The sequence below is a fragment of the Orcinus orca genome, chromosome 2 (genome assembly GCF_937001465.1).
Source record: "Orcinus orca chromosome 2, mOrcOrc1.1, whole genome shotgun sequence".
Classification (NCBI taxonomy): domain Eukaryota; kingdom Metazoa; phylum Chordata; class Mammalia; order Artiodactyla; family Delphinidae; genus Orcinus; species Orcinus orca.
The window spans coordinates 51,910,194-51,937,019 of record NC_064560.1 but is presented as its reverse complement, the minus strand read 5'-3'; the positions used below and the strand labels follow the sequence as shown (position 1 = coordinate 51,937,019).

The window sequence follows — 26,826 nt, the reverse complement described above, 5'->3', positions numbered from 1 at the left end:
CAGATCATCCAAACAGAAAATTAATAAGGAACATGAGCTTAAAATGACACAATAGACCAGATAGATTTAATTGATATTTATAGTACAGTCCATCCAACAGCAGATTACACTTTCTTCTCAAGTGCGCATCCAACATTCTCCAGGATAGATCACATCTTGGGTCACAAATCAAGCCTCAGTAAATTTAAGAAAATTGAAATCGTATCAAGCATCTTTTCTGACCACAACGCTATGAGGTTAGAGATCAATTTCAGGGAACAAAACCATAAAAAACACAAACACATGGAGGTTAAACAATATGTTACTAAATAACCAAGAGATCACTGAAGAAATCAAAGAGGAAATCAAAAAATGCCTAGAGAGAAATTACGACGAAAACACAATGATCCAAAACCTATGAGATGCAGCAAAAGCAGTTCTAAGAAGGAAGTTTATAGCAATACAAGCTTACCTCAAGAAACAAGAAAAATTTCAAAAACACCATCTAACGTTACACCTAAAGGAAACAGCAAAAACAATAGCAAAGATCAATAAAACTAAAAGCTGTTCTTTGAGAAGATAAACAAAATTGACAAACCATTAGCTAGACTCATCAAGAAAAAGAGGGAGAGGACTCAAATCAATAAAATTAGAAATGAAAAGGAGAAGTCACAACAGACACCGCAAAAATACAAAGCATCCTAAGAGACTACTACAAGCAACTCTATGCCAATAAAATGGACAGCCTAGAAGAAACAGACAAATTCTTAGAAAGGTATAACCTTCCAAGACTGAAGCAGGAAGAAAAAGAAAGTATCAACAGACCAATCACATGTAATGAAATTGAAACTGTGATTAAAAATCTTCCAACAAACAGAAGTCCAGGACCAGATAACTTCACAGGTGAATTCTACCAAACATTTAGAGAAGAGCTAACACCCATCCTTCTCAAACTCTTCCAATACACTGCAGAGGAAGGAACACTCCCAAACTAATTCTATGAGGCCACCACCACCCTGATAGCAAAACCGGGCAAAGATACTACAAAAAAATAGAATTACAGACTAGTATCACTGATGAATATAGATGCAAAATTCCTCACAAAATACTAGGAAACAGAATCCAACAACACATTAAAAGGATCATACACCATGACCAAGTGGGATTTATCCCAGGGACGCAAGGATTCCTCAATACATGCAAATCAATCAATGTGATACACCATATTAACAAATTGAAGAATAAAAACCATATGATCATCTCAATAGATGCAGAAAAAGTTTCTGACAAAATTCAACACCCATTTATGATAAAAAACTCTCCAGAAAGTGGGCATAGAGGGAACCTACCTCAACATAATTAAGGCCATATGTGACAAACCTACAGCAAACATCATTCTCAATGGTGAAAACCTGACAGCATCTCCTCTAAGATCAGGAACAAGACAAGGAAGGATGTCCACTCTCGCCACTATTATTCAACATAGTTTTGGGAGTCCTAGCCATGGCAGTCAGAGAAGAAAAAGAAATAAAAGGAATACAAATTGGAAAAGAAGAAGTAAAACTGTCACTGTTTGTAGATGACATGATACTCTACATAGAGAATCCTAAAGATGCCACCAGAAAACTACTAGAGCTAATCAATGAATCTGGTAAAGTTGCAGGATACAAAATTAATGCACAGAAATCTCTTGCATTTGTATACACTAAAGATGAAAAATGGCAAAGAGAAATTAAGGAAACACTCCCATTTACCATTGCAACAAAAAGAATAAAATACCCAGGAATAAACCTACCTAGGAAGACAAAAGACCTGTATGCAGAAAACTGTAAGACACTGATGAAAGAAATTAAAAATGACACAAAACTTTAGTTTAGTGGAGGGATATACCATGGAGGGATGGAGGGATATACCATGTTCTTGGAATGGAAGAATCAATATTGTGAAAATGACTATACTACCCAAAGCAATCTACAGATTCAATGCAATCCCTATCAAACTACCAATGGCTTTTTTTTTTTTTACAGAACTAGAATAAAAAATCTTAAAATTTGTACGGAGATACAAAAGACCGTGAATAGCCAAAGCAGTCTTGAGGGAAAAAAACGGAGCTGGAGGAATCAGACTCCCTGACTTCAGACTATACTAAGAAGCTACAGTAATCAAGACAATATGGTACTGGCACAAAAACAGAAATACAGATCAATGAAACAGAATAGAAAGCCCAGAGGCAAACCCATGCACCTATGGTCAACTATTCTATGACAAAGGAGGCAAGGATATACAATGGAGAAAAGACAGTCTCTTCAATAAGTGGTGCTGGGAAAACTGGAGAGCTACATGTAAAAGAATGAAATTAGAACACTCTCTAACACCATACACAAAAATAAACTCAAAATGGATTAGAGACCTAAATGTAAGACTGGACACTTAAAACTCTTAGAGGAAAACATAGGAAGAACACTCTTTGACATAAATCACAGCAAGATCTTTTTTGATCCACCTCCTAGAGTAAAGGAAATAAAAACAAAAAGAAAGGAGACCTAATGAAACTTAAAAGCTTTTGGAAAGCAAAGGAAACTGCAAACAAGATGAAAAGAAAACCCTCAGAATGGGAGAAAATATTTGCAAACGAATCAACGGACAAAGGATTAATCTCCAAAATATATAAATAGCTCATGCAACTCAATATTAAAGAAACAAACAACCCAATCCAAAAATGGGCAGAAGACCTACATAGACATTTCTCCAAAGAAGACATACAGATGGCCATGAAGCACATGAAAAGCTGCTCAACATCACTAATTATTAGAGAAATGCAAATCAAAACTACAGTGACATTATCACCTCACACCAGTTAGAATGGGCATCATCAGAAAATCTACGAACAACAAATGCTGGAGAGGGTGTGGAGAAAAGCAAACCCTCTTGCACTGTTGCTGGAAATGTAAATTGATACAGCCACAATGGAGAACAGTATGGAGGTTCCTTAAAAAACTAAAAATAGAATTACCATATGACCCAGCAATCCCACTACTAGGCATATACCTAGAGAAAACCATAATTCAAAAAGATACATGCACCCCAATGGTCATTGCAGCACTATTTACAATAGCCAGGTCAAGGAAGCAACCTAAATGCCCGTCGACAGACAAATGGATAAAGAAGATGTGGTGCACATATACAATGGAGTATTACTCAGCCATGAAAAGGAACGAAATCTGTAGAGACGTGGAGGGATCTAGAGACTGTCATACAGAGTGAAGTCAGTCAGAAAGAGAAAAACAAATATTGTATATTAACGCATATATGTGGAGCCTAGAAAAATGGTACAGATGAACCAGTTTGCAGGGAAGAAATAGAGACACAGATGTGGAGAACAAACGTATGGACACCAAGGTGCGAATGTGGCAGGGGGGTGTGGAGTGACGTGACGAACTGGGAGATTGGGATTGACATATGTACACTAATATGTATAAAATGGATAACTAGTAAGAACCTGCTGTATAAAAACATAATATTTTATAATAAACTATAATGGAAAAAAGTCTGAAAAAGAATCTATAGCTGTATCTGAATCACTTTGCTGTACACCAGAAACTAACACAACATTGTAAATCAACTATACTTCAATTAAAAAAAAATTTATGCAAGAGCTTAAAGTAACTAACTCTTTGTATGTCTAAAGAATTCAGAGATTATAAATAGGTTATAAGTTGACATTGTCTTTACAAAATTATATCACCTCCAACTTAGCATGATCAAATGGAATTACTTTTCACTTAAAGTCAAATCCACCTCCTGACAAGCCTGATAAATTCATGTAATCCCAGCCAACTTTTTTTTTTTCAGCAGGGGGGGTTGAGGGGTGTATATGTATTTGTGTGCACTGTGTGTATGCATATATATATTAATAGACTTCATTAATATAAAGTCTCATATGATAAAATTCACAACTTTAAAGATACAACCCAATGGATTCTGACAAAGGTATCACGATACGGAAGGTGCCGCCATCCCCAGAAGGTTCCCTGCAGATGATCCCTGCTGTGCTCCTGGACTCACCAGCCTCTGGCACTAGAGCATCGCCATTTCTAGGGCTTCAGGTAAATGAACCTGTTCCACAGGTGTTCCTTTGTGCCCCTAACTTCACTTAGCACAATGCTTTGCAACTCACGGATCTTGAGTGTATCAGTATTTTGGTCCCCTTTATGGCTGAGCAGCATTTCACTGTGTGGATATTTCACAGTATTTCCCTGTGTGGACACCACGTGGGTGGAAATGAGGCTAGCTCAAGTTCTGTGTGGACCGATGCTTTCACTTCTCTTGGGTAAACGCTCAGGAGTAGGACCACCGGGCTTTACAGGCAGTGCAGGTTAGCACTGGGATATACCACAGACCCGTTTCTGTGCTCATAGCGCCTGCACCACAGGGACCGGGGTGGGGGGGTTCCATGAGGAGCTCAAGGCCTGTGTCGCCCCCGAGACCTGCCTCTCCTGAACCCACAGCTCACACTGTCCACAGGGCCCGTTTGCAGTTAACTATGTACTGCAACACAACACACATTTAGTGACCTATTACAGCCGCTGGTATAGAAAAGGCATTTGTAAAATCTGTGAATGAATAAACCTTATAAAGCCACCTCTTTTCCAGTATGCCTGCCTTTCCTGCTGAATCACAGGGTGGATTTTCTAAAAACAGGGTCAATCCTACTGGGGTTGAACCCACTGCACCAAACAGAGAACTCCATAGGCACCCAACAGAGGATTGTTGGCTGAAACGACACTTATCCCTAAACAGCACAGTGGGGTTGGGCGAAGGCGAGGGAATTACCAGGCCTGACCTTTTTCATAGATCTGCTGCTTGTCTTCCGGGGAAAGAGAGTTGACCTTTTGCTTCAGTTTTTCTGCTTCCAGCTGCATTTGTTTCTCGGAATACTTGTCGTCTGGTTTCATTGATAAAGTCAACTTATGCTGATTATTCTGCAACAAAAAAGCCAAATTAAAAAAAGATTTTATCATGTCCAGCACCGAGCCAGCCTCGAGCAGTTCCATTTTCCCGTTTCACACAGTCACGACGACAGAACTCGCCCCGAAGGGCTGTGTGCAGAAAGCCTGTGCGCCACACTCAATCCTTGAGGTCCACACGCAATCCTCGAGGTCCATGTGCTCTGCGGGGACCACGTACTCCACACAGGCCGGTGCTGTGACATGACCACGGTGGTTACTACGTCTTAACCACAAACGCGTTGACATTCAACATTCCCTTTACACGTTGGTTGTACAAAGAAACCGCTTGCACTTTTTAATATTATAAACCTTTGGCTTTAGTCTAAATTGAAAATAACGTACAATAAAGTTATTTAATTTTTACCTAGTCTTCATTATACTGTTAACTTCTCAAAGGCTGGGACTAAATTCTGCACTCAGTATTTTTATAAATTATGAGGACAAAACAGATGTTGCCCTAACGTGAAAATGTTAGGTGACTTAATGTGCCCGATTTACGCAGCCACTAGAAACACACGCACGCAAAAGGTTCACCTGTGACACTACACAGAGTGGGAGAAGTACAGCACGACAAGCACCTCATGCAAAATAACTCGTAACTCAAGAGAGACTGCTGGCTGAATGGTCCCAAATGCTGGTGCACAGGAACGTGGCTCCCACTCATGGCAGGACGGTGTCGTTCCCCCACCCCCCGACCCCCGGGGAAAGGGTGGTAGATGACATTCTGTCCTATTAATGACCATCCACCAAGGAACACACACCAAGCACAAAAGCCCACAAATCTGTGGAGACAAACAAGCGAGCACCAGAAGACGCCTTGGTAAAAACAACCAGAACATTTACACATTTAGGCGACTCTTCTCGTATTCTATATATCCTATTACCAAAACACGACAAAAACACAGGCAGATGTTTTGTTATACACATACCTACACAATTCACATGTAAAAAAACACATGCACATATTCATATAAAAACCAACCTGCCTAAGAATCTGGAAAATTGAATTTTTAAAGCTAATATGACCATTTACAATTTTAATTAGTAAGTAAGAAATTATGTCACCTATTAGCAGAAATGGACTTACACAATGTAGATTATATTCCTAATGTTCCCTTCATTGTTATAAAATTCCACTTCAAAACTACAGATATAAATCCTCCAAGTTTCTTACCTTAAAATACTGTTTTACTTTTTCTTGCAAAAATTTTGGATTTTCCTCCAGGCACTTCCGGAACTGGGCCACCTGACTCCCGAGCTTGAGGAGCTCCACGGGGTCCCCGTCGTGATTCCAGCAGGAAGCTACGTACTGCAACGGGGGTCACAACATGTGGCACGTTACCTGTGAACTCTGCGTCGGTTCAGCCAACATCCAAGCCTGCCTTTTCATTAAGACTCAGTTTCTATATTTAAAAATATCACAGATGACTGTTCATGACAAAAATTAAGTCATTCTTTGGCTAGAAGAAGGAAAACTAAACTCATTTTATGTGAGTTTTTTTTCCTAACAAATTAAAAAGCACAGGTTCAAAAATTACTTTTTGGAAAATATAATTACTAATAGTTATCATAAATCCCTATCCGTTTAAAGCACTCTGCATAAATCTATTAAAAAATAAGACATCGGAAAGCTAATGAATTAAGCTAGTAAAAAGACAAGCAACGTATTACTAAAATTAACAGTAATTTTATATCCGATCTGAAACACCGTTAACTTTCAAGGTTCAAATGAAAGGTGCTGTGAATAACAATCTGTATTTTCGAGAACCACTAATTATAAAGGTAACAAAAAAAGAGAAATGAGGCGTTTGAGCAATACACACAGACGTCAGGGCGAGTCCAAAGCTGACAGACTGGTGCTTCATCTGTATCTCAATTTTATGAAGTAAGGCTTCGATTCGATCATCTTCAAATCCTTTCCTATAGAAACACCAAGAACTCAGATGTTAAGAAATCCATGTTTCTGAACAAGGCAGCTCCCATGAAGGAGTATGTGTTCTGTGACGTAAAGTGCCCCCTACACTCAGGAGGGGGCACTCCAGCCCAGCCCCACAGACACCTCACGTACTCAATGATGTCATCCAGTGTCCTATCCACGAGGTCCTGGACTGTCTGAATGTCCTTCTCTGCAATACCCTGCAGGCCCACGCTGAAGTAGGCCTCCCGTGTGCAGCCATTGTACCTGGGATACAAAAGCAGGTAATGCGTTAGAATCTGTACAGCCTCCATCACTCATTTATAAGATGCTTTACTGAGATCAAATCCTCTACAGGACATAGGCAAGGACTCCCCCATGAGAAAGCCAGTAAAGCAGCATCCTCGGGTATTTGCTGCTCAGATACAACTAGTCACATTTACATTCATGTCCTTTTAACATTTCTAAAAATCACAATTTAAATTTTAGATTTAAAGCAGAATAAATCTAGAGAGTTTTAACAAAATCTTAAGATTTCAAAGAATATTTAATGGCCTGATTTTTAAAACAGGCAGCAGTATGCCATTCTGAGATCTTGGAAGAGCTACCTTGTTGGGTTTTGTTTGGGTTTTTTTGCCAAATGTCCCCTGCAGGGGACACAAACAGCTTGTCCTGGAACCATAGCTGGGGCGGGAAGAGGGCCGTCCTGTGACTATGGAATGTGGAGCATCTACACCCCTGACCCCCGCCCATGAGCTGCCAGTTGTGACAACCTAAAATGTGTCCAGACATTGTGAGATGTCAAAATTGCCCCTATCGTGGACTAATGATCTGATCTGATAATAAAACGTACCCAACGTCAGGGGAAAAGTCTGTGCCGAGTCCAGATTCAATGAGGGCTTTGTAGAAGGGCGAGTTGGGGCCACTGATCAAGAGTGAAGACAGAAGGCTCAACGTGAAGGCTTCAAATGTGTCAGTGATGCTTCATTTATAAACACGGGAGGGGGGAGAAAAAAAGGGAAACGGTTGGCCCTTATAAATGTTTTCAAAATTATTAAAATCACTAATAAATTGACACTTATTTCCCCCAAAAACTGAAATTCTACTAGAAATTCTTGCATTTCAACTTCTATTTTAACAGTTACATGGGTAAAGAGAGTATTTTTTGATATTCAAAGCTCTCATATGCTGGGATTCTGGGGCTCCCAAACCCTGAGGCTAACAGAGCTGCACATCGCATGCTATCATACAACAGGGCGCCCAGCACTCTGACATGCACTGTTTCAGTATAACCGCACCGCCCACATGCAGATGAGAGACACACAGGAAACGGGGCCATTCGGTCAGGCTGTGCAGCTGCAGAGGGCAGACACAGACAGGACCCCTTCCTGCCCACACACCCTGCGGGCCCAGGCCTCTGGGATTAGTCTCGTGTGAACAAATGTTCTTTCAAGGCCACAGTTCACAGTGCTCTTCTCACACACAGAGGCATCCCCGACCCCCAACACTAAACCCAAACCATCCCAGACGTTGTTAAAAACACCCCACAGCTAACACTGCTGGACTCCTGAATTCTTACTGTCCACTCACTTACGCCCAAGTGGAGCGTCCCCCGCCCCCGACCTCCCAGCTACCCCGTCCCCACTGGGTCAGCAGAGTGAGCACACTCACTCTGGCAGGAGGAAGCTGACACTGATGGTCGTCTGCTCTGAGGAGCCCGCGGCCAGCGAGTCTGGGGCACACGTGATCTGGAACTCCCTCTGGAAGAGGACAGAGCGTGTGTGAAGGGGTTCAACCAAGCACAGGTTACCTGATGTATAAAACGGTCCACAGGATACTTTTCACTAGATTAACTTTCCTCCCAAACAAATAACTGCTCTTCAGGCTTGAGAAGCTGTTACGTACACGGCACAGTCCACGGCATCTGAAAACCCTATTAACATATGCCCGTGCCTCCGTAGCATGTATCTCACAGGCCTGGTGACACTTATGACTCTGGACCCGGCACTTACAGGCTTATCCCAAGGCTTCTGGGCTGGCACTGTGGTATGTGGCTTGATTCTCTGAAATTTACTCAGTGCTTCTTCATGAATTTGTTTCAGATGCTGTTCTAGCGGAAAATCACCATAAGTGAAGAACCTGAAATTTTGAGAGAATACCTTAGTTTATTTTAGGTTAAAAGATTAGAAATCAACACAGACGGCTTTGTATGAACTGGAGGGTGTGCAGGACATGACAGCCGATAACAAGCCAGTTTCCAGGCTGAAGTGAACTTCACACAGGAACACCTTTTTTCACTTAATTTAACCACAAACACTGAAGAGGCTTTTGCTCTTTTTACAAGATATGGTTCAAACAAAACACGAACTGTACAAAAGGTATTAATTAAATGTACTCTGGCAAAAATTGCTCTTCATTTTGAATCTACTATTAAAGGTGTTTCAAAAACCAAATAAGTTGCACATTAACATACTTAAGACCTTAGCTACAGTAACACAATAATCCACCTAAGACTACCAAACAAAATTTAATTCACAAACTTCAAATTTAGGCTACAAGTTTCAGGTCACACATGTTTTTAAGACAACATATTATTCATCGGGGATAAAGAAGACAATGACAGACTTCATCTTTGTAACAGAATGCTGTGTGAGCTACGCTTAAGGGCTAGGGAAGTAGCATCCTAAAGATCCCGTCACATCTCCCACTCGGAATATAGAATGTGATAATCCAGGGCAACAAGCACCCCCGGTGCCATCTAAACACAGTCTCTATATGCCCGTCTGCATTTAGCTCCAGAACTCCCCGAAAAAAGGCCAGCTATGGACTGGGGGCAGGATGAGCCTGGATTTGGGGCTGGGGCAGAAACCAGTGAAGTTACTGAAGACTAAAGATCTTCAGAAAGACAGGATGACTGTCAAGGAACTTCCTTAGGCCACAGTGGGGCAAATTTGAGCATTAAAAAAATTTATTTTAATTTCACTTGATCACACCTTAAATATACACATATATGAAAACGTTTCCATGAGGTTGTAATAATATTTTAAAAAATGAAATAATTCAAACAAAACTAAAAAAAAGTCCTTTCTGTCGTCACTGGAGGAGTGCCAGCCCCCAAAACTGGACAGCCAAGGGAAACCTCACTCCCACAGCCCACCCACCGCCTTTCCCCGGAGAACAGTACTTCAGAGTAAATTCTTCTTTACAGAAACCCAGCCAATAAATATAGAAGAAATTACAGAATTCTTTAGAAAATTTGCAAATCCTATCACAGGAACTGCTCCAGGCAACAATTATCACTGAACATGAGAGCCACTCCCAGGCCGTGAGGAGTGTGAATATTCTTGGGGCCAGCACGCCACCCCAGCAGACGGCCTGGGTCCGCAGGGGGAGCGGGCTTTCAGTGGAGCGAGGTCGCCATCACCATCCCACCAGCCCTGGCATCCCCGCTGGGTGCCGCAGGCATGCAGGCATCACCTACGAGGGTGCAGGCAGTCTATGGACCCACGTCCAGCTCTCAGGAAATGGAGAAGCACGTCCGCCAATACCAGAGAAGCGGCGAGACACCCCAGAAGGCGAGAAAGTCAAGAGGGGGCCTGGCCTAACGTCTTCAACTGGTCCATGAGAATGAGGAGGGGGCATTGTCCCACTAGAAAGGGTGCTTAGGAGACACGGCAGGGAAAGGCAGTTTGTGGGCCTCATCTGATCAAACATTTCAGGGACAACTGGAAAATCAATTTGGGCTGAGGTATAGGTGGTTTTAATCAGTTTTAATCAATTATTTTTTATTTTGTTAAACGTGAAAATGCTATTATCTTATGTAAAAGAACATCCTCGAACATATCTGCATGTATCTACGTATACCTATGTACACGTCCAAAGGATGAAGCTACGTGCTAAGTGTACAGAGTTCGTTGTTCTACTCTTTACACTCTCCTGGATGCTTTAGACTTTTCATAATTTAAATTTTAAAATTTTGCACTTAAAATAATCTTGCAAGTATGACTTTAAATGAACGCTTAATGTATTTGCAAACACGGCTATTAGCGTTTTATTATTAACAGTATCTTACACAAGCAATCTAATAGGAAGTAAATCTCTGAGGTTTACTGATGCAGCTGCCACTTTGGGGGCACCTCTCCAGGGCCCATGTCAGCCTGCAAGGAGGACCTGCCAGCCTCCCCTGTCACCCCCTCAGCACAAAGCTGAGCTGCAGAGGAGGCAGGCGGGCAGGCCAGGCCCTCACCTTGCTGGGCGTGTGAGAGTTACCGCTGCAGACCCGAAGGAGTGTCTAAACGCACACATTATTAAGCAAACCTTTCCAAGCCGAACTGGAGAAAAGCATGACAGTGCAAGGAAAGCAAACACCTGGCACCGAGCTTCACAAGGCAGTCACCTGGCGTTGCTGGGGTGGTAGTGTGTGGCGTGGAACTGTCTGAGCTGCTCCCACGTGAGGTCCGGGATGCACAAGGGGTCCCCTCCAGAGACCACTGAGTATGTGTGGTCGGGAAGCAGGTGGCTCTGAACGTGCTGTGAGAACATCCTCTCGTTATCTGTCTTCAAGTAAAAGTACACGTGTACGTGAAAACCAACGCAGGCACTGTTCGTGTAATTCAACAAATGAGCCACGTCCTGGGAGCACACCCACCAACATCCCGCAAGGACAACTGTTCTCGTGGTACATGAGGACGCCCACCGATGCATCTTTCAGCCATGAAGTGATGTTAATTAAGCTATGTATGGTTTTTTCAGGCGTGGTGCTACCGCACACTTTTAAGCCCTACAGTAAAGTGTACACATAACTTTTACACGCACCGGGAGCCAAAAAACCCCGCGACCCGCCTTACTGAGACATTCCCTTTATGCAGTGGTCTTTACCAATAACTTGATATGTAATTAGATCTGTAAACTCCACCATACACTCGGGCAAGAGAGAGTGGAAAAGACACGGTCTCGGGATCGTCAGAAACGCGGTCTTCACCTGGCTGACGCCCTGCAGGTCACAGGTCACAGTGGCTCCCACACCACAGCTGGGAACTGCTGTCCAGCTCACCGTCCTGCGGTCCCTGCTCACAGCACTGTGCCCGCTAATTCCAGGTCTCATAGTGAGAAAACTGTGACATGGCATGACGCCAACTAGCTACCGAGCCTATTTGTACTTCAACACTTTATACAGTAAGATAATTTAGCCCAACATGAAAAAGGAAAACACTCACAAACGCTCCCTTCATTTCGTTAAAGACGACTCCTTTAAAGACCAACGGCGTCTGGGGGTCATTGGGATCCTCATGTTCTAGTCGCCATCCTTCCTGCCTAAAGAGTAGCAAACAATTACATGGGGACGGTGACTCTATCACTAAGGTAAAGATCAATTAACCAATCACAACATACCAGAAATCCAGTTCCCGTAAGCAGGGAAAGAAGGCTGCGTCCAAATACACGGATAGGAGGTTCCGGAAGTCCTTGGGGTTTTGTGTGGAAAATGGGTACAGGGTGTAATCACTAGCTGGACACAATGAAGAGGGCGATTTTAAATACAGCAGTAGTTCCCGCAGGACTCCTCCACCTCAGCCCCGTCTCAGCCTCACGGCAGGCCTGACCTGGCAGGGGCACAGAGGCAGCAGCGCCCACTCTGGGCGGCAGGTCTGGCGCCGGGGTCACCGCGGGCCCAGAGGACGGCCTGGCCCACGGAGCGCCCACTGTGTGTGCCCAGCCGCCCCCGTCGCCAGTCCGTCACTGCCCGGCTTCCTGCAGTCACCACCCAGACTCCAGCACCATCACCGCTAACCTAAGCTCCAGAGGCCGAGCTTTATAACATTACTTCCCAAAGAAAATGGCTGTCACCTTTTCCAGACAAAACTCAGACACATTTTTCCTAAAACTCCAGGTTTTATAATCAACCACAATTTGGCTTTCCCAAATGATTAAGCTTCTAACGTCCTCCAGACAGGGAATGGGAAATCTACCCCAGTCTCCTGAGTGCCAACACCCCACCCCCTCCCGCCATCTCAGAAACTGCGGGAAGGCAGGGCTGTGTCCCGAGACCGCGTCTCACCCGTGAAGGCGTTCATGAACGTAGACAGCGACCTGTTCAGCATCTTGAAGAAGGGGTCCCGGCAGGGGTACCTCTGAGAGCCGCACAGGACCGTGTGCTCCAGGACGTGCGGGGCACCGCTGCTGTCCATGGGGGTGGTGCGGAACTGCACACTGCGGGGACAGGGTCCACACCTGGTCAGCCACCGCCTGGCCGTGGGGAGCGGAGGAGGGAAACTCCTCTACTCTCCCTGTTAAACTGCTGAAGGTGCAGGAGATGCTCCAAGCAGAGCATCCAGATCGTGACCTCAGGACGCAGCACACACCTGAACAGGTTATTTCTGTCCTCTCTGGCCAGGTGCAAGTGCTGTGCTCCCGTGCTGTCATGGCTGAGTTTCACGGCGGTCAGGGACAGCTCAGGAACAGATGTTACCTGAACCAACAAGGAAAACAGGAAGAACTCAACTCGGCTGGGAAGGCATCCAGGACGGTGACAGTGCATCCAGGGCTGCAGGACCAGCTCACCTGCCTGAGGCTAAGGCAGTACTGGCAGGAACCACCACGTCCAGAGCCCACAGACCAGGAAGACAGGACCCGGGGCTGAGTACAAGGCACACCTTCTCTCCTCAATGCTCACTGTTGGCTAGGGATTTCCTGACTGCGCCACAGGTAACGCTGGGAAGCAAGCATTCCCACCCCATCAGGGTGATGAGACAGTTTGCTAAGACCACAGAGCCTGGATTGAGACCCCTTCCGTCACACCAGGCTGCCCCGAAGGAGATCAGGCTTTCGCCTGTAATGTCTGTGGTGTCTCTTGCACACTTCATCTCCAGGGATGCTCAGAACAGCCCTGCCAGGAGGTAAACGCGGGGATGGACCTGAGCCTGGGGCAGCTGAAGGATGCTCTTGGGACTAAACTTTGCTTCTACTGGTTTGAGTTCCTGGGTGAGCTGGGGCTATCACCAGTTACTTGTTCCTAGTGGGAGGGTCCATGAGGGTACAGATCACTCCCCACAGAGGCAAACCCGTTCTCACCCCTGGTGGAGGTTGTGTGTGCGGGCGTGCTTCCGTAACTTCCACTGTCCTTGGTACTAAAGCAAATGTGTCAAGGCCCCTCTCCTTCAACCGCAGCACCGCATCATCGTAACCACCACACAGTCGTGAGAGTGACTTGTCTTCGCTGACAACTTACTGGCAGGGCAGAGATTAGAACTCGGGTGTCCTGAGCCTGCTCTGGGGGCCCTGCCACAAAAGCTATGTGCTTCAAGTGCTCTACTGATGCCCACGTAAGCTATACCTATGAAATCACTTGTCTCAAAATCATTTACACCTCAGAGTTCACAACTATACTTTGTAAGATGCGATCAATGAATTTAAAACCAGTCTGCCTCATAAACAGCTTTCACAGTAACTGTTTCTAAAAAGCATGACAGCTTATCATAAACTAAGTTTCTGATAGCTTATCATAAGTAAGTTTCTACAAAACTTGAAACATAAAGGAAAAGAATCAGCCTCTGAACAAGGCATTATTAACCACAACTGTATTAGAAATCCCAAGTCCCCTGAGAAGTCTTTAGGGGCCTCACAAAAGGCCCCTAAACGGGAGTCTTTAGGGGCTCTCTCCCACAGCCATGAACCCCTCTAAGTGGCTCAAAGCTCCTGGACCCTGCCTTGAACACTCCCTGCCCCTGCGCTGGGCCCGCTCCCACTTCCTGGAGACAGATGGTGGCTCTCCTCTCATGCTCTACAAACCCGTCCCCACCCAGCGCCCAGCAGCCCCCTCTCCTGCGTCTTCCTCTTGCTCTCTGCACCTCAGCAAGCTGTTCCTTGTCCTGAAGCTGCACACGTGTCCTTCTGACTGTGAGCTGCTTGCTTTTGTTTTCATTAGAGTGTCAAGCACAGTGTGACACCAGCAACCAGTCAATTATATGACGTGCATTGTTTTCAATTATAGCATTAAAGAAAAAAACAATGTGAAAGTTTAAGCCAAACAAAGCAATAACAAAATAAAATCCATTTTTACATAAACTTAAGTACCTATAGGCCCACAATCTCTTTTCTATAATCCTGAAACCCAAGTGGCTCAAAACCAGAAAGATTTTGCCCAAGTTTGGAGCAAACTCAGCCGATGGTGAAACTTGACCTGAATAGATGTGGGGCCTTCAGTCTTCATTACCGGTCACGACTGATGCAGAAACAAAAATGAGTTCATTTACTTTCTGAGCTCTGAAAAGATGTTAGACGTCTAGGGATTCAGAGAAGGCGTTAGGGATTTGTACTCATTTAAGAGTCAGAAAATCCCTTCATTTGCAAAACTACGCTCCTCTGAGCACCTGCTGTGAAACAGGAGGAAGCCAGGGCCTGGGGACAAAGATGAAAACCCCTGCGGTCTCTGCTCTGGGACCTGACACAGGAAGAGCACACAGGACCTACCTGGCTGACAGTGAAGCCATGGATCTTCCCTCCGACCCGGTACCGCAGCAGCGCCCTCTCACAGGCCATGGTGCTCGCCCACCTCCATGCTCCGAGGCTGGCGGTGCTATGTTTAAGGAAAATAATCAAAGTTACATGATTTGCAGGGAGATTGGCTAACATAATTCAGCAACATAATGAAAACGTTGTCATGGGATAAAGAATTCAAAGAAAAATGAAAACCTGCATCTTCTAAACAAACACATTCCAGGAAATTTCCATTAAAGTTCTTTCAGTTTTATCTCAACTCATGCAACGTCAACTAATAAATAAATGCTGAAAACCTTTTATTTGTACATGTCCATAAATAACTATAATACAATTACGACACCCACTTCCCTTGTGTAAAAAACAACTCATGTCAAAATCACAGTATGCCAATAAACTGAGTCTACAATAAAGTCCCATTACGTACCTACCAAATGGGTGAAAACCACGAAGTCTAGTTATTACCAGGGAGTCACACACAGCCACTGGGTGTGCACACTGAATGGAGACTGCGCAAGAGCACTGGCCTTATTCAGATTAGCAGTTCATTCCCCTGGATGTATGTGCCCTGGAGACCTGCGCTCATGCCCTGGCGCGCGCGCCCGTGCGCGCGCGCGCACACGCGCACACGCGCACACACACACACACACACACACACACACACACACACACACACACACACACACACACACACACACACACACCATTCCCAAGAGCCCCAAACCCCAGCGGCCCAGATGTCCAGCAACAGAGAACACATAAATTGTGGACTATTTAGTTGATAAACTTAGTCCTAAGAATTAATGGACTACAACTACATGTATTAAAGATGTGGGCACATGATGCTAAACCAAAAAAAATTACAAAGGACAGACACAATATTAGTCTAAATAGGTACTGTTCAATCAGGTAACGCTATAGCGTGGGAGTATTGATGGATGGTAAAAACACAAAGAAAAATAAGGAGGTTATTTCTGTAAACCAGAAGGGCAATTTCATTTAAGAGGGAGGAGAATTATGATGTATGACGGGTAAGGAGCAATCTTAAACTGGGTAATGGTGACACAGCTTATTTTTAAATAATTTTTGTCTCACCTGCATTATACGTTTTATGGTGTTTTCTACATTAACGGTGTATCCCAAAAATATTTCTTTTATATAAGATAAGCACACAATACACTGACTCATTCAATATCAGGCAATAGTACGGGGATGTTCTATAAACAACCAACATTTCCCTCCCCGATTTAGCCACTCTTAGAATTATGAGATAGAGGATTTTAACCCAAAACACCAATAAGGGCAGCCCAACAACAGACACCCCCCTGCTCCCTCCCCTGGGCTAACAGCAACTAAACTCCACCACAAACTCAACAAGATTCTGTGAATTAGCGTGACACTTAACAACTCATCTTTCTTTAAAACGTAAAATGTTGCAATATTTTACAAACTCAACAAGATTCTGTGAATTAGCATGAAACTAAACAATTCATCTTTGTTTAAAAAGTAAAATATTGTCCTATTTTACAAAGTCAAAAGACATGATACTTATTCATGGTTTGCAGCTAAACACACTCTTTTTCCATAAACCTTCTCATTAAACACAATGCTCCTCCACTCCCGGAGGCGCCACTCTCATCAAGGCCGCAGGTAAGTAAGCGCAGGTGCGGAGCCTGAGGCCTCCCTGCCCACAACTACACACAGGGGAATGGAGCTAACGCCTAATGAGACCCGTAACTGCCGCCTACTTTTATTCTCGCATTAAAATCCACACCAACGACAGTCTTCACCTCAAAAGCCCCGACAGCCTGCACGCAGGGCCACCGCTCTGGGAGGCCCGGAGTGAGAGGGGTCAGGCCGGGTCCTCCACGGCTGTACCCCAGTCTTTCCTGGCTGCAGCACCCCAACCCTGGTAACTGGACAGAAACTCCCTTCCTCTGGGGGAGGCCACTGGAGGGGATGCTCTGCCATCCCGACGGGCTCTCGGAGCGAGAGGTCCCGGGCGAGGGGCCCCGGGGTGCACGAGCCACCAGACGAGGGGGCCGGGGGTGCAGGAGGCCACAGCAGAGGAGCCCCGAGGCGGAGGGACCCCGGGAGCCCCAGAAAAAGGAGGTGAGGTGAGGCACCCCGGACCAGAGAGAGACCCCGAGGCCTCCAGCACCCGCCCGCCCGCCGGGCTCCCGGCGCCCTCGCCGCCCACCTTCCCTACCCGCTTCACTTTCCCTTCCGCTTCCTCGCTCCCCATAAACTTCCCCCTCTCCTCCCCCCCGCCGCCTCTCACCGGCCGTTCAGCCTCCGCAGCAAAACCCCGGCTCCGCACCCGCTGCGCCACATGGCTTGTGACCGGCGCACCTCCGGCCGTGACCCCACTTAACCCGACGCACGGCGCGGGGCGGGACGAGCCGGCCGCCACCGTATTGGTCAGTGCGCAAGGCGACGGCTCCTTCAATAGGCTGGCGAGGAAGGGGGCGGGCCCCGCTACGGCGGGGCGGGACTCGAGGGCGGGGAGGGCGAGGCGACGGAGAGGCGGGGCTGAGAGCCACGGGCAGGCGTAGGGAGGGGCGGGCGTGTGCAGGGGAGGGGCGGACTTACGCTGAGCCAGGTGAATTGCGTGGTCTTCTGGCCACAGGTGGGCGCTGGTCTCCGGAATGGAGGTTGTGCGTACTCAGGCGTCCGTTAGCAGGTCTCGGGCAGTGAAGTGAGAAGGGCGTCCAGCTTCAGGCTCCTTTCGGGTGTCCTAGCCCCGGGCTGTGTAGCTTCGTGGATAAGGTTCGAGGACTGCATCACCTGCTTTCCACGGCCACGATTCCACGATGTCATGCTCTTACTTACGAACGGTCCCAACCAGAATACCCACAGCAAACCGCAGGGCAGCTCCCCACGGGCATTTCGTGCCTGGGGGGACTACACACGTGGCCTACTCGAACCTAAAGGAGTGGCTCCAGGAGGGCAGAGCATGAGTGGGTGGGCCGGCAGGCGGCTGTGGGCTGTCAAGGGCATTTGGGATTAAACACACCTGGGCACGGTATGGGAGGGACTTGGAAGAATGCAGGACCCGAGTCCGACCTCAGAGCTTTTGTTTCCTCCATTCTCAGGACTTCCGCATCCCACCTACCCCCTCCCCCATCCCGGGACTTCAAAGGGACTCATATCTCCCTGACCTTTCCTCCAGGTTCTAAAGAAACAACGCTAAGTAGACAGGTGCAATTGATTTGAACACGAAACGCTTCGACAGCAACGTAAAGGGTAATAAGGCAAGGAAAAGTCACCAAAGCCTACAAAAACCTCTCCACGATGCAGAGGAGTCTGCAGTTAACCACTTATTCAGAGGAGAATCCAGCTGAACCAGGACAAACAAGGGTAATGATGAGAAGGTACGGACACAAACATACTCCGTGCAAATACCTTTCCTCTGATGAGAATTTGGGTGATAAATGTTAGACCCACAACATCTCTGTGATCTTGGGGGAGACAGTTGGGTGTTATTAACCCTGCTGTGATTGTGCAGGAAACTGAGGCACTGGAAGGTTCTAGAATTTTGATCTCTGAAGAATAAATGCTACATAAATCCAGTAATTGCCACTTAGTAGAATGTTTCCACAGGATAAACCTCACTGATGGCTGACCCACACATACACACTAAGAATTTATACATAATTATGTTTAGCAGCACCAACATAATATTAACATTCATATGTAATCTCAATTTACATTAACACAAATCTTTGCAAGGTAGAAAAGAAACATCAAAATTGTCTATGCAATATCTTGTTACAAAAACAAATCCTATGTTATAATGAAACGTTGTGTTAGTAAGATTAGCAAGTGAGCATTCTCAGAATAGACTGTGCCTGGGACATAGAAAGGCAATCAAGCGAATATCGGAGTGTCATGTGTAGAATTGTGTCTCCCCAAAAAGATATGTTGAAGTCTGAACCCCCAGAACCTCAGAATGTGGCCTCATTCAGAAATAGGGTTTGTACTGAGGTAAACAAGTTAAAATGATAATCCAATATGACTGGTGTCCTTTTAAAAGGGGATAGTTAGGCACCTTGACACACACGGGAAAAGACCACGTGAAGATGAAGGCAAAGATTGAGGTGATGCTTCTACAAGCCAAGGTACCTTAGGATTACCAGCAACACCAGAAGCTGGGGGAGAGCTATGAACAGATTCTCCCTCACAGCCTCAAAATGAACCAATCTGCCAATACCTTGATCTCCAAATTCTGGACTCCGGAATGATGAGACAGTAAATTTCTGCTGTGCTAAGCCACCCAGTTTGTGGTACTTTGTTACAAATCCCTAGCAAACTAATACCAAGATGTCATGGTTCTTTTACCTCCAGAAGAAAAATATGAAGTAGTTTAACTGAATATGTTGTTTTCAGGATTTCATGTCATCGATAAAATGCATGCTTTTGCAAATTCCTTATTTCTGAATCCTTCATAAACAGCAATCAAGTGATGACTGCTGGAAATGCAAAGTAAGTGTCTCCAAAGTTGGCATGAAGGAAAGGTATAAAATGTTAACGGACTCAGTGCTGATAACATGAAATAAGGGGAAACAGCCTCAGACTAAAACCCAAACTGCAATCCTAGCACTCTTTTATTTTTTTTCACTCAATAAATGTTTATTCTGTGTCACCTGTTTGCAGCCACTGAATATTTCTACCGATAAGTTTGCATAAAGCATTTCATCTTTCTGTTGAGCTTGTAAAACCGGGATTGTCTGTAGAGAGAGGTCCCAATTTTCTCTCAGTTGACTTTCAACCCTAAGGTCCTATAGTTTTGTCATCTTAGGTCTTAATTTTGATGTTGGTCACACACTGACTTCAGTCTTCTGTTTTGTCTGTTTAAAATGACCCATTCAGAAATTCACATAATTTCGCAGATTTTGATTTCATTTCTACTTCTAGGTACATTCCCTGATGTCCACCTCTGATGCACATCACCTCTTCCCCTGAAATTAGTTTAACTTTGGGTGTTTTAAGTAGTTGTTTTAGAAAACCTAAGATGTTGTTGAGATTCCTCTTGGCTAAAATCCTTAATAATAATACTTAAAAAAAAACTTTACAAATTTACATATAACTATGAGACAAAAAGGCCAGGATTAATGGTTAAGAAAAGGTACATTAAAATAACAATGAGATATTATCTATCAAATGTAACAGTTTGATAAAACTCAAGGCTAGTGAGGTCTGTGAAATTACAGGGATCAGGTATTTTTATGCTCTGGGAGCTATACTATATATATTTACCTTTTGGAAAGCACTTTGGCATCATTTATGCATATTTTAAATGCATGTACTCATTCACCAGAAATTTCACTTCATGAAAATTACCCTACAGCTATATTCTCACATGGGCACAATGATGTATAAATAATGTTCCCTCAGCACTTTCTGACTACAACAAATATTGAACAACATACAAGTCTACCAAGAGGGGTTTTCTTAAATAAAATGTAACACATTTATATAATTAAATACTACACAGATAGTAGAAATAGTGATATGTATTATCTTTCATATATCTATATCTACATCTATATCTATCTATCCAGCACAAATTAGTAAAAAAAAAAAAAAATCCGGATGCACGCTGAAGCTCTCACTTGAGTGGGGAAAATACACTTGCATTTGAGTGGAATGAATCAAAAAGGAGATCTTAATTTTGAACCTAATATAACACTTTAGCAAAAGGCATTTAACAAAGACCTAAATAAAGGGCAAGGGGTTCTGTTTCCATGGACAGGAAGCTCAGTATGATAAGGATGTCATTCCCCTCCAAAAATGCAATGCAATTCTGATAAAAATCCCAACAGATTAGGAGCACAAGGTGATCCTAAGACAGAGATGAAGGAGAAAAGACTAAAGAACAGGCAAAGCAATTTTGAAGCACAGTGTGGGAAACTTATTTTAGCAGGAATTTTAAAAAGTCTTATTAAGGACTTTTAGACTTATTAAGTCTACAAAGCTATAGCAAATAATATAGTGTGTATTAACACAGAGGGAGAGAGAGGCAAAGAGGCTGAAAGAATCTAGAAAAAGCCAGGAATAGACACCTAGGGCACTGGAGAACAGATTCAATAAATCTTGTAAATTACATGGGAAAAAAGTGGAATTGCTACTTCAAAACACCTTGTACATACCTCAAGGCCACAATGATATTATACTTCTTCTAAGGGCTTAAAAGTTTTACTTTTCTCACTTATGCTTTTAATACATGTAGTTTGAATTTTGTTTCTGCTCCCTGTAATAGAAAAATCCTGAAGATTAAAATGCCCGCAGAATGAGTCATTAGGTTGGCCCCCTGACTCATGGTACAATTTTAAGTTGGAGTCGAGGCAGAGGAAGGACCTTCCCTCCCACCCCATCGTCCTCAGCATGCAAGCACTGATGCCTGAAATACCGCAGTGGGAGAAAATTATGTTCCAAATTCAGCAAAATGCTTGAAATGCAATACCCATTTTCTTAAAATCACACTGAGAGTGAATGACTTTTCTTGACCATGTGTAAGGAACATGACTGACAGGGGATACAGAAAGAATGTCAAAGGATATGGGCAAAGGGTTCATCGCCAGGTGGAAATGAGAAAATGAAGAGGGAAAAAAATATAACCTAGAAACTTCCAAAGACAACATTTATTCTCTTCAAATGTTTCTTTTCTAAGGGTAGCCATTACTCAACTTTTAATCATTTTATATGTTTCAGATGTTTTAACAGCCACTCAAAAGCTACTGTTTCCTTGTGAATGATTTGGTAACTTGTAAAACTAAACCACGGTTTACTCAGTTGGTTACAACACAGAACCATCCAGTTCAAGGCTCCATGTCTGACCTTTTATCTGCTCCATGGTCATGAATTACTTGCTTTATGTGATAAATCATTTTACAATACTTGTAACACTTTATAATAATTTTGTAATCGCTTTCCAAGGTAGGAGTGCAAGTGTTCATAATCACTCTCTTGTTGGATAAAATTTTTTTGAGCTCCTAGGACAGGCTGCATACTTTTCTGCTGCTAAATTTTGGGTAAATTTTTACAAATTACCTCTTCAGGCGGAGATTAAAGACACGACCCCTACTTTTATGGGATCTTTGGTCTAGCTGGGCTAAAATCAGGGTGTCAGCAGGGGCGTGTTTCTTCTGGAGGTTTTGGGGAGAATCCTTTTTCTTGCCTGTTCCAGCTTCTAGAGGATGCCCACAGTCCTTGACTCGTGGCACCTTCTTTTCAACTTCAAAGGCAGCAATGGCTGGTCCAAGTCTTTCTTCCGATGCCATTTCTCTGGATCTGATGCTTCTGCCTCCCTTTTCCCTATCTAAAGACCCTTGTAATTACACTGGGCCCACCCAGACAATCCAAAATAATCTCCTTATTTTAAGGTCATCTGATTGACAACCTTAACTCCCCTTTGCCACAAATCACAACAGACTCACAGGTTCCAGGGATTGGGAAGTGGCATGTTTTGGGGCCATTATGCTACCTACTACAATGTTAAAATAAATCACCTCCTATATTATGAAATGCCAGAAGTCTTTAAAAAAATATTTAGTTGTAAAAATTAATGTCTTACTAATCTGTTGTTGATATGTGAGAACAAAATTGTCGGGTTTCTATTCCTAAAAACAGGCAGTCTGTTGATATCCATTCACTCTTTTTTGTTTTTCCCCGGAGCTTCTTTCCTGACTTTATTTACTGGTCAAAATCATTATTTCATGAAACAAATGTGAAGTTTATTTCAAAATTGTTGTTTTTCTCAGCAAAACATTCTACAATATTCTAGCTTACTTGTATGAAGGGGGAACTTTAACACACCAGAAATAGAAAAAAATATATTGTAATTGAATTTTCACACATCACTTTTTGGAGCTTTGACACAAATATCTGTCAGAGAAAGAATAGATGAGTACTATTGCAGGTTGGAGGATGGAAAAGAATACGCATGATAGCATTTATACAACATTTTAATGTATTATTGTTTGTGGCAGTGAAATAAATATTCATTAGTGAGATGGCTTTTTACTGGAAACAAGCCAGAGGCAACAGCATACTTATACAATAAAAAGCTCAATGGGGGAAAAGCTGTTTTTAATTAATTCTCAATTGGTCCTGTTTTAAACTCAGAGACCATATCATCATTCAAATAGATTGATTTCAACAGATCTCTTAATGTACTAATCATTAAAATTACTTTTGTATCAATAATATTGATAATGTTATCTATATTATCAATTGGGGAACTGATAATTATCAAATATTAAATAATATCAAATTTAGGGAATACTGATAATATTCCCAGAGTGGGAAGAGCAGAACTGGTCTTATTTCTAATGTGAGGGTCTTGAGGGCACCTGAGTTTGAAAATACAAAGTTGGGAAGGATTACATTCCAATGTGAAATCCACGTCCAAGGAGAGAGAGAACTAAGGTTCAGTGACTGGAGCAGAAAGAAGTTGGTCAGAGGCAAAGCACAGGCTGCTGAGGGATTTCGGCACGTCCTTCTCCACTGTGCTGCTTCCCCGCAAGTGTATGGTGTGCAGGGGGGGAATCTGGTCCTAAGAGATAAGCTGGAAGCCGATTCTGTCTGCTGTGACTCATGGGCCCATTGCTACCCTTGTGTTCTTGTCCAATGTATTTCTAGGGAAACTAAAAGTTGGACTATCTATTTGTGATCATTTAGTAGTGCTTTGAAAGTGGAAAATGACCCAAGTCACCACGGATTAAACAGACAGGAATTTATATTCTAACTGATTTTAGCTTCTGCTGGACTCATCTTTTGTCTATGGTTATGAGATGCTGTTAGAAGCTGAATTGTGTCCCCCCCACCCATGCATATTGTAAAGCCCTGACGCCCCGGGACCTCAGTATGTAACTGTGCTTAGAGATGGGGTCTTTAATGAGGTGATTAACATAAAATTGTTTAGGGTGAGTGGGACCTAATCCAAGTTGACTGGTACCCTTAAAAGATGAAAACACAGACACACACAGAGGGACGACCATGTGAGGACACAGGGAGAAAGTGTCTACAGGCCAAGAAGAGAGGCCTCCAGAGAATCCAGCCCTGCCGACACCTTGATTTCGAACTTCCAGCCTCCAGGACTGAGACACAATGAATGACTGTTGTTTAAGACCCCAGGGTGTTGTATTTGTCCCCCTGCAACCCTAGAAAACCAGCATAGATGGCTACTGTTCAAGAGGGGAAAGACAGATTGATCTCAGGGACCCAGAATACTGTGTCCAGAAACAGACCCAGAACATATGAAATTTCATATACGATAAAGGAAGCATTTTAAATCATTGAGGAAGATCGTTTAAGAAACGAAGTTGAGATAAATCGGTTCAATACTGACCCATTCTTTACACCAAAAGAGATTCCAGATAGATCAATGCATTTAATATAAAATGGGCTCATAAAAACATAAAAGATGAGTAAGTGTAAAACATAATTTATGAATTATTTATAAGTATGGTATAAAAATCTAGAATCCATAAAGAAAAAAACTGGTATATTTGTCAGTAAAAATTCTCAAATATGTGTGCAACAAAAGTATCATTACAAACAAAAGACCAACAAACCATAAAAAAAATTTACAAATCTCATGACAGTAAAAGGCCTTAGTATACAAATAATTCTTACAAATCTCTTAGAAAAATGCCAATCAAAAAATTAGGAGAGTTGGTTCAAAAACAGAATTACAAATGACCAACAAAAAAGAAAGACCCTCAGCCTCAGAACTAAGAAAATTAAAATGTGAAACCATTTTTAACCAATCCAGTTGGCAAAGATTTAAGGTTTGAAAACGGTTGCTGTCTCGAGTAACTACTCCCACATAATTTGGTGGGAATATCAATTGCTAAGAATATTTTAGAGCAGTACTTGGCATGTTACTCAAATGGTAAAATAATACACATTCCTGAGAGTGGCAGTTTTACCTCTCACAGCTTACCACGTGCATATATTCACAAAAGATTGCAGAAAAATATACATGCAGGGAAGCTGTAAATGCAGATACACCTAAATGTCCTCCAACAAGTTATTTTATGTTCCTCTAATGGAACCTCCATCAAGCTCCTGCTGGGGGGGAGGGGGGGGCGTGTCGTCTCCCTGACATGAGATAGACACTCTCCTACAGATTCTCAGGAGACAGGAAAACCCATTCAATATCCTCCTACAATAACAATGGGACAGGGCTCCCTGTGCCCACACGACAAGATGGCCAATCCACTGTGTTATGTAAACATTGCAACTTGTGAAAAGTATCTTTACTTTTTTAAATTGACTTTTTTTTTTTTTTTTTTTTTTTTTGCGGTACGCGGGCCTCTCACTGTTGTGGCCTCTCCTGTTGCGGAGGACAGGCTCCAGACGCGCAGGATCAGCGGCCGTGGCTCATGGGCCCAGCCGCTCCGCGGCATGTGGGATCTTCCCGGACTGGGGCACAAACCCGTGTCCCCTGCATTGACAGGCGGACTCTCAACCTCTGTGCCACCAGGGAAGCCCTAAATTAACTTTTAATTGTGACAAAATATACATAACCTAAAACTGACCATTTTAACCACTTTTAAGTGTACATTATGTGGCATTAAGTACACGCACACTGTGTGTAACCATCACCACCATCCATCTCCAGGACATTTTCGTCTTCCCCCAACTGAAACTCTGTCCCCATTAAATAGCGACTCCCGATTCTCCCTCCCCCAGCCTCCGGTACCCACCATCTACTTCTGTCTCTATGATCTTGATGACTCTGAGTACCTGATATGAATGAAATCATACAATACTCATCCCTCTGCATCTGGCTTATTGTAATTAGCATTATGTCCTCAGGGTTCATCCATGTTGTAGAATGTCATGATTTCCTTCCTAATAATTGTCTGTATTTACTTTATTTTGTTTATCCACTACCCTGTCCATGGATACTTGGGTTGCTTCCACCTTTGGTTATTGTGAATAACACTGCTGTGAACATGGGTATGCAAATATCTGTTTGAGTCTCTGCTCTCAATTCTTTGGGGTACGTGCCCAGAAGTAGAATTGCTGGATTGTATGGTAATTCTATTTTTACTTTTCTGAGAAACCATCAGTATGATCCTTTATAAAAATAAAAATGGTTAAAATAAAAATATAGGAACAGACACAGACCTCATAGCAATCAAAAACGTCTGGAAGGGCTTACCTGGTGGCGTGGTGGTTGAGAGTCTGCCTGCCGACGCAGGGGACGCGGGTTCGTGCCCCAGTCTGGGAAGATCCCACTTGCCACGGAGTGGCTGGGCCCGTGAGCCATGGCCGCTGAGCCTGTGCTTCCGGAGCCTGTGCTCCGCAACGGGAGAGGCCACAACAGTGAGAGGCACGCGTACCGCTAAAAAAAAAAAAAAAAAAAAAAAAAGTAAAAAAAACGTCTGGAAGCATACAAATCCATGAATAATGGTT

The 26,826-nt window shown here is 43.6% G+C and overlaps 1 protein-coding gene across 4 annotated transcripts in view; it reads right to left on the bottom strand.

The window, feature by feature from the left end:
* The window catches only part of PITRM1 (pitrilysin metallopeptidase 1), a 31,838-nt gene extending 14,057 nt beyond the window's left edge, over positions 1 to 17,781 (bottom strand). For 3 of the 4 annotated variants that reach the window (XR_004480395.2, XM_033418032.2, XM_033418033.2), the window contains exons 1-14: positions 17,678 to 17,781; positions 15,370 to 15,475; positions 13,263 to 13,369; positions 12,959 to 13,110; positions 12,295 to 12,409; positions 12,120 to 12,216; positions 11,300 to 11,460; positions 8,916 to 9,042; positions 8,575 to 8,663; positions 7,757 to 7,885; positions 7,057 to 7,170; positions 6,812 to 6,908; positions 6,163 to 6,297; positions 4,823 to 4,961 (exon numbers count right to left, since the gene is read on the bottom strand). Coding sequence is in view for 3 of the 4 variants with exons in the window: in XM_033418032.2 (XP_033273923.1) it covers positions 4,823 to 4,961; positions 6,163 to 6,297; positions 6,812 to 6,908; positions 7,057 to 7,170; positions 7,757 to 7,885; positions 8,575 to 8,663; positions 8,916 to 9,042; positions 11,300 to 11,460; positions 12,120 to 12,216; positions 12,295 to 12,409; positions 12,959 to 13,110; positions 13,263 to 13,369; positions 15,370 to 15,475; positions 17,678 to 17,730 (1,621 nt within the window). In the remaining variant the exon portion in view is untranslated. Of the gene's footprint in view, positions 1 to 4,822; positions 4,962 to 6,162; positions 6,298 to 6,811; positions 6,909 to 7,056; positions 7,171 to 7,756; positions 7,886 to 8,574; positions 8,664 to 8,915; positions 9,043 to 11,299; positions 11,461 to 12,119; positions 12,217 to 12,294; positions 12,410 to 12,958; positions 13,111 to 13,262; positions 13,370 to 15,369; positions 15,476 to 17,677 lie in introns of those variants that run through there. The other variant, XM_033418034.2, reaches the window with a different exon arrangement.
* Positions 17,782 to 26,826: the final 9,045 nt, after the last annotated feature.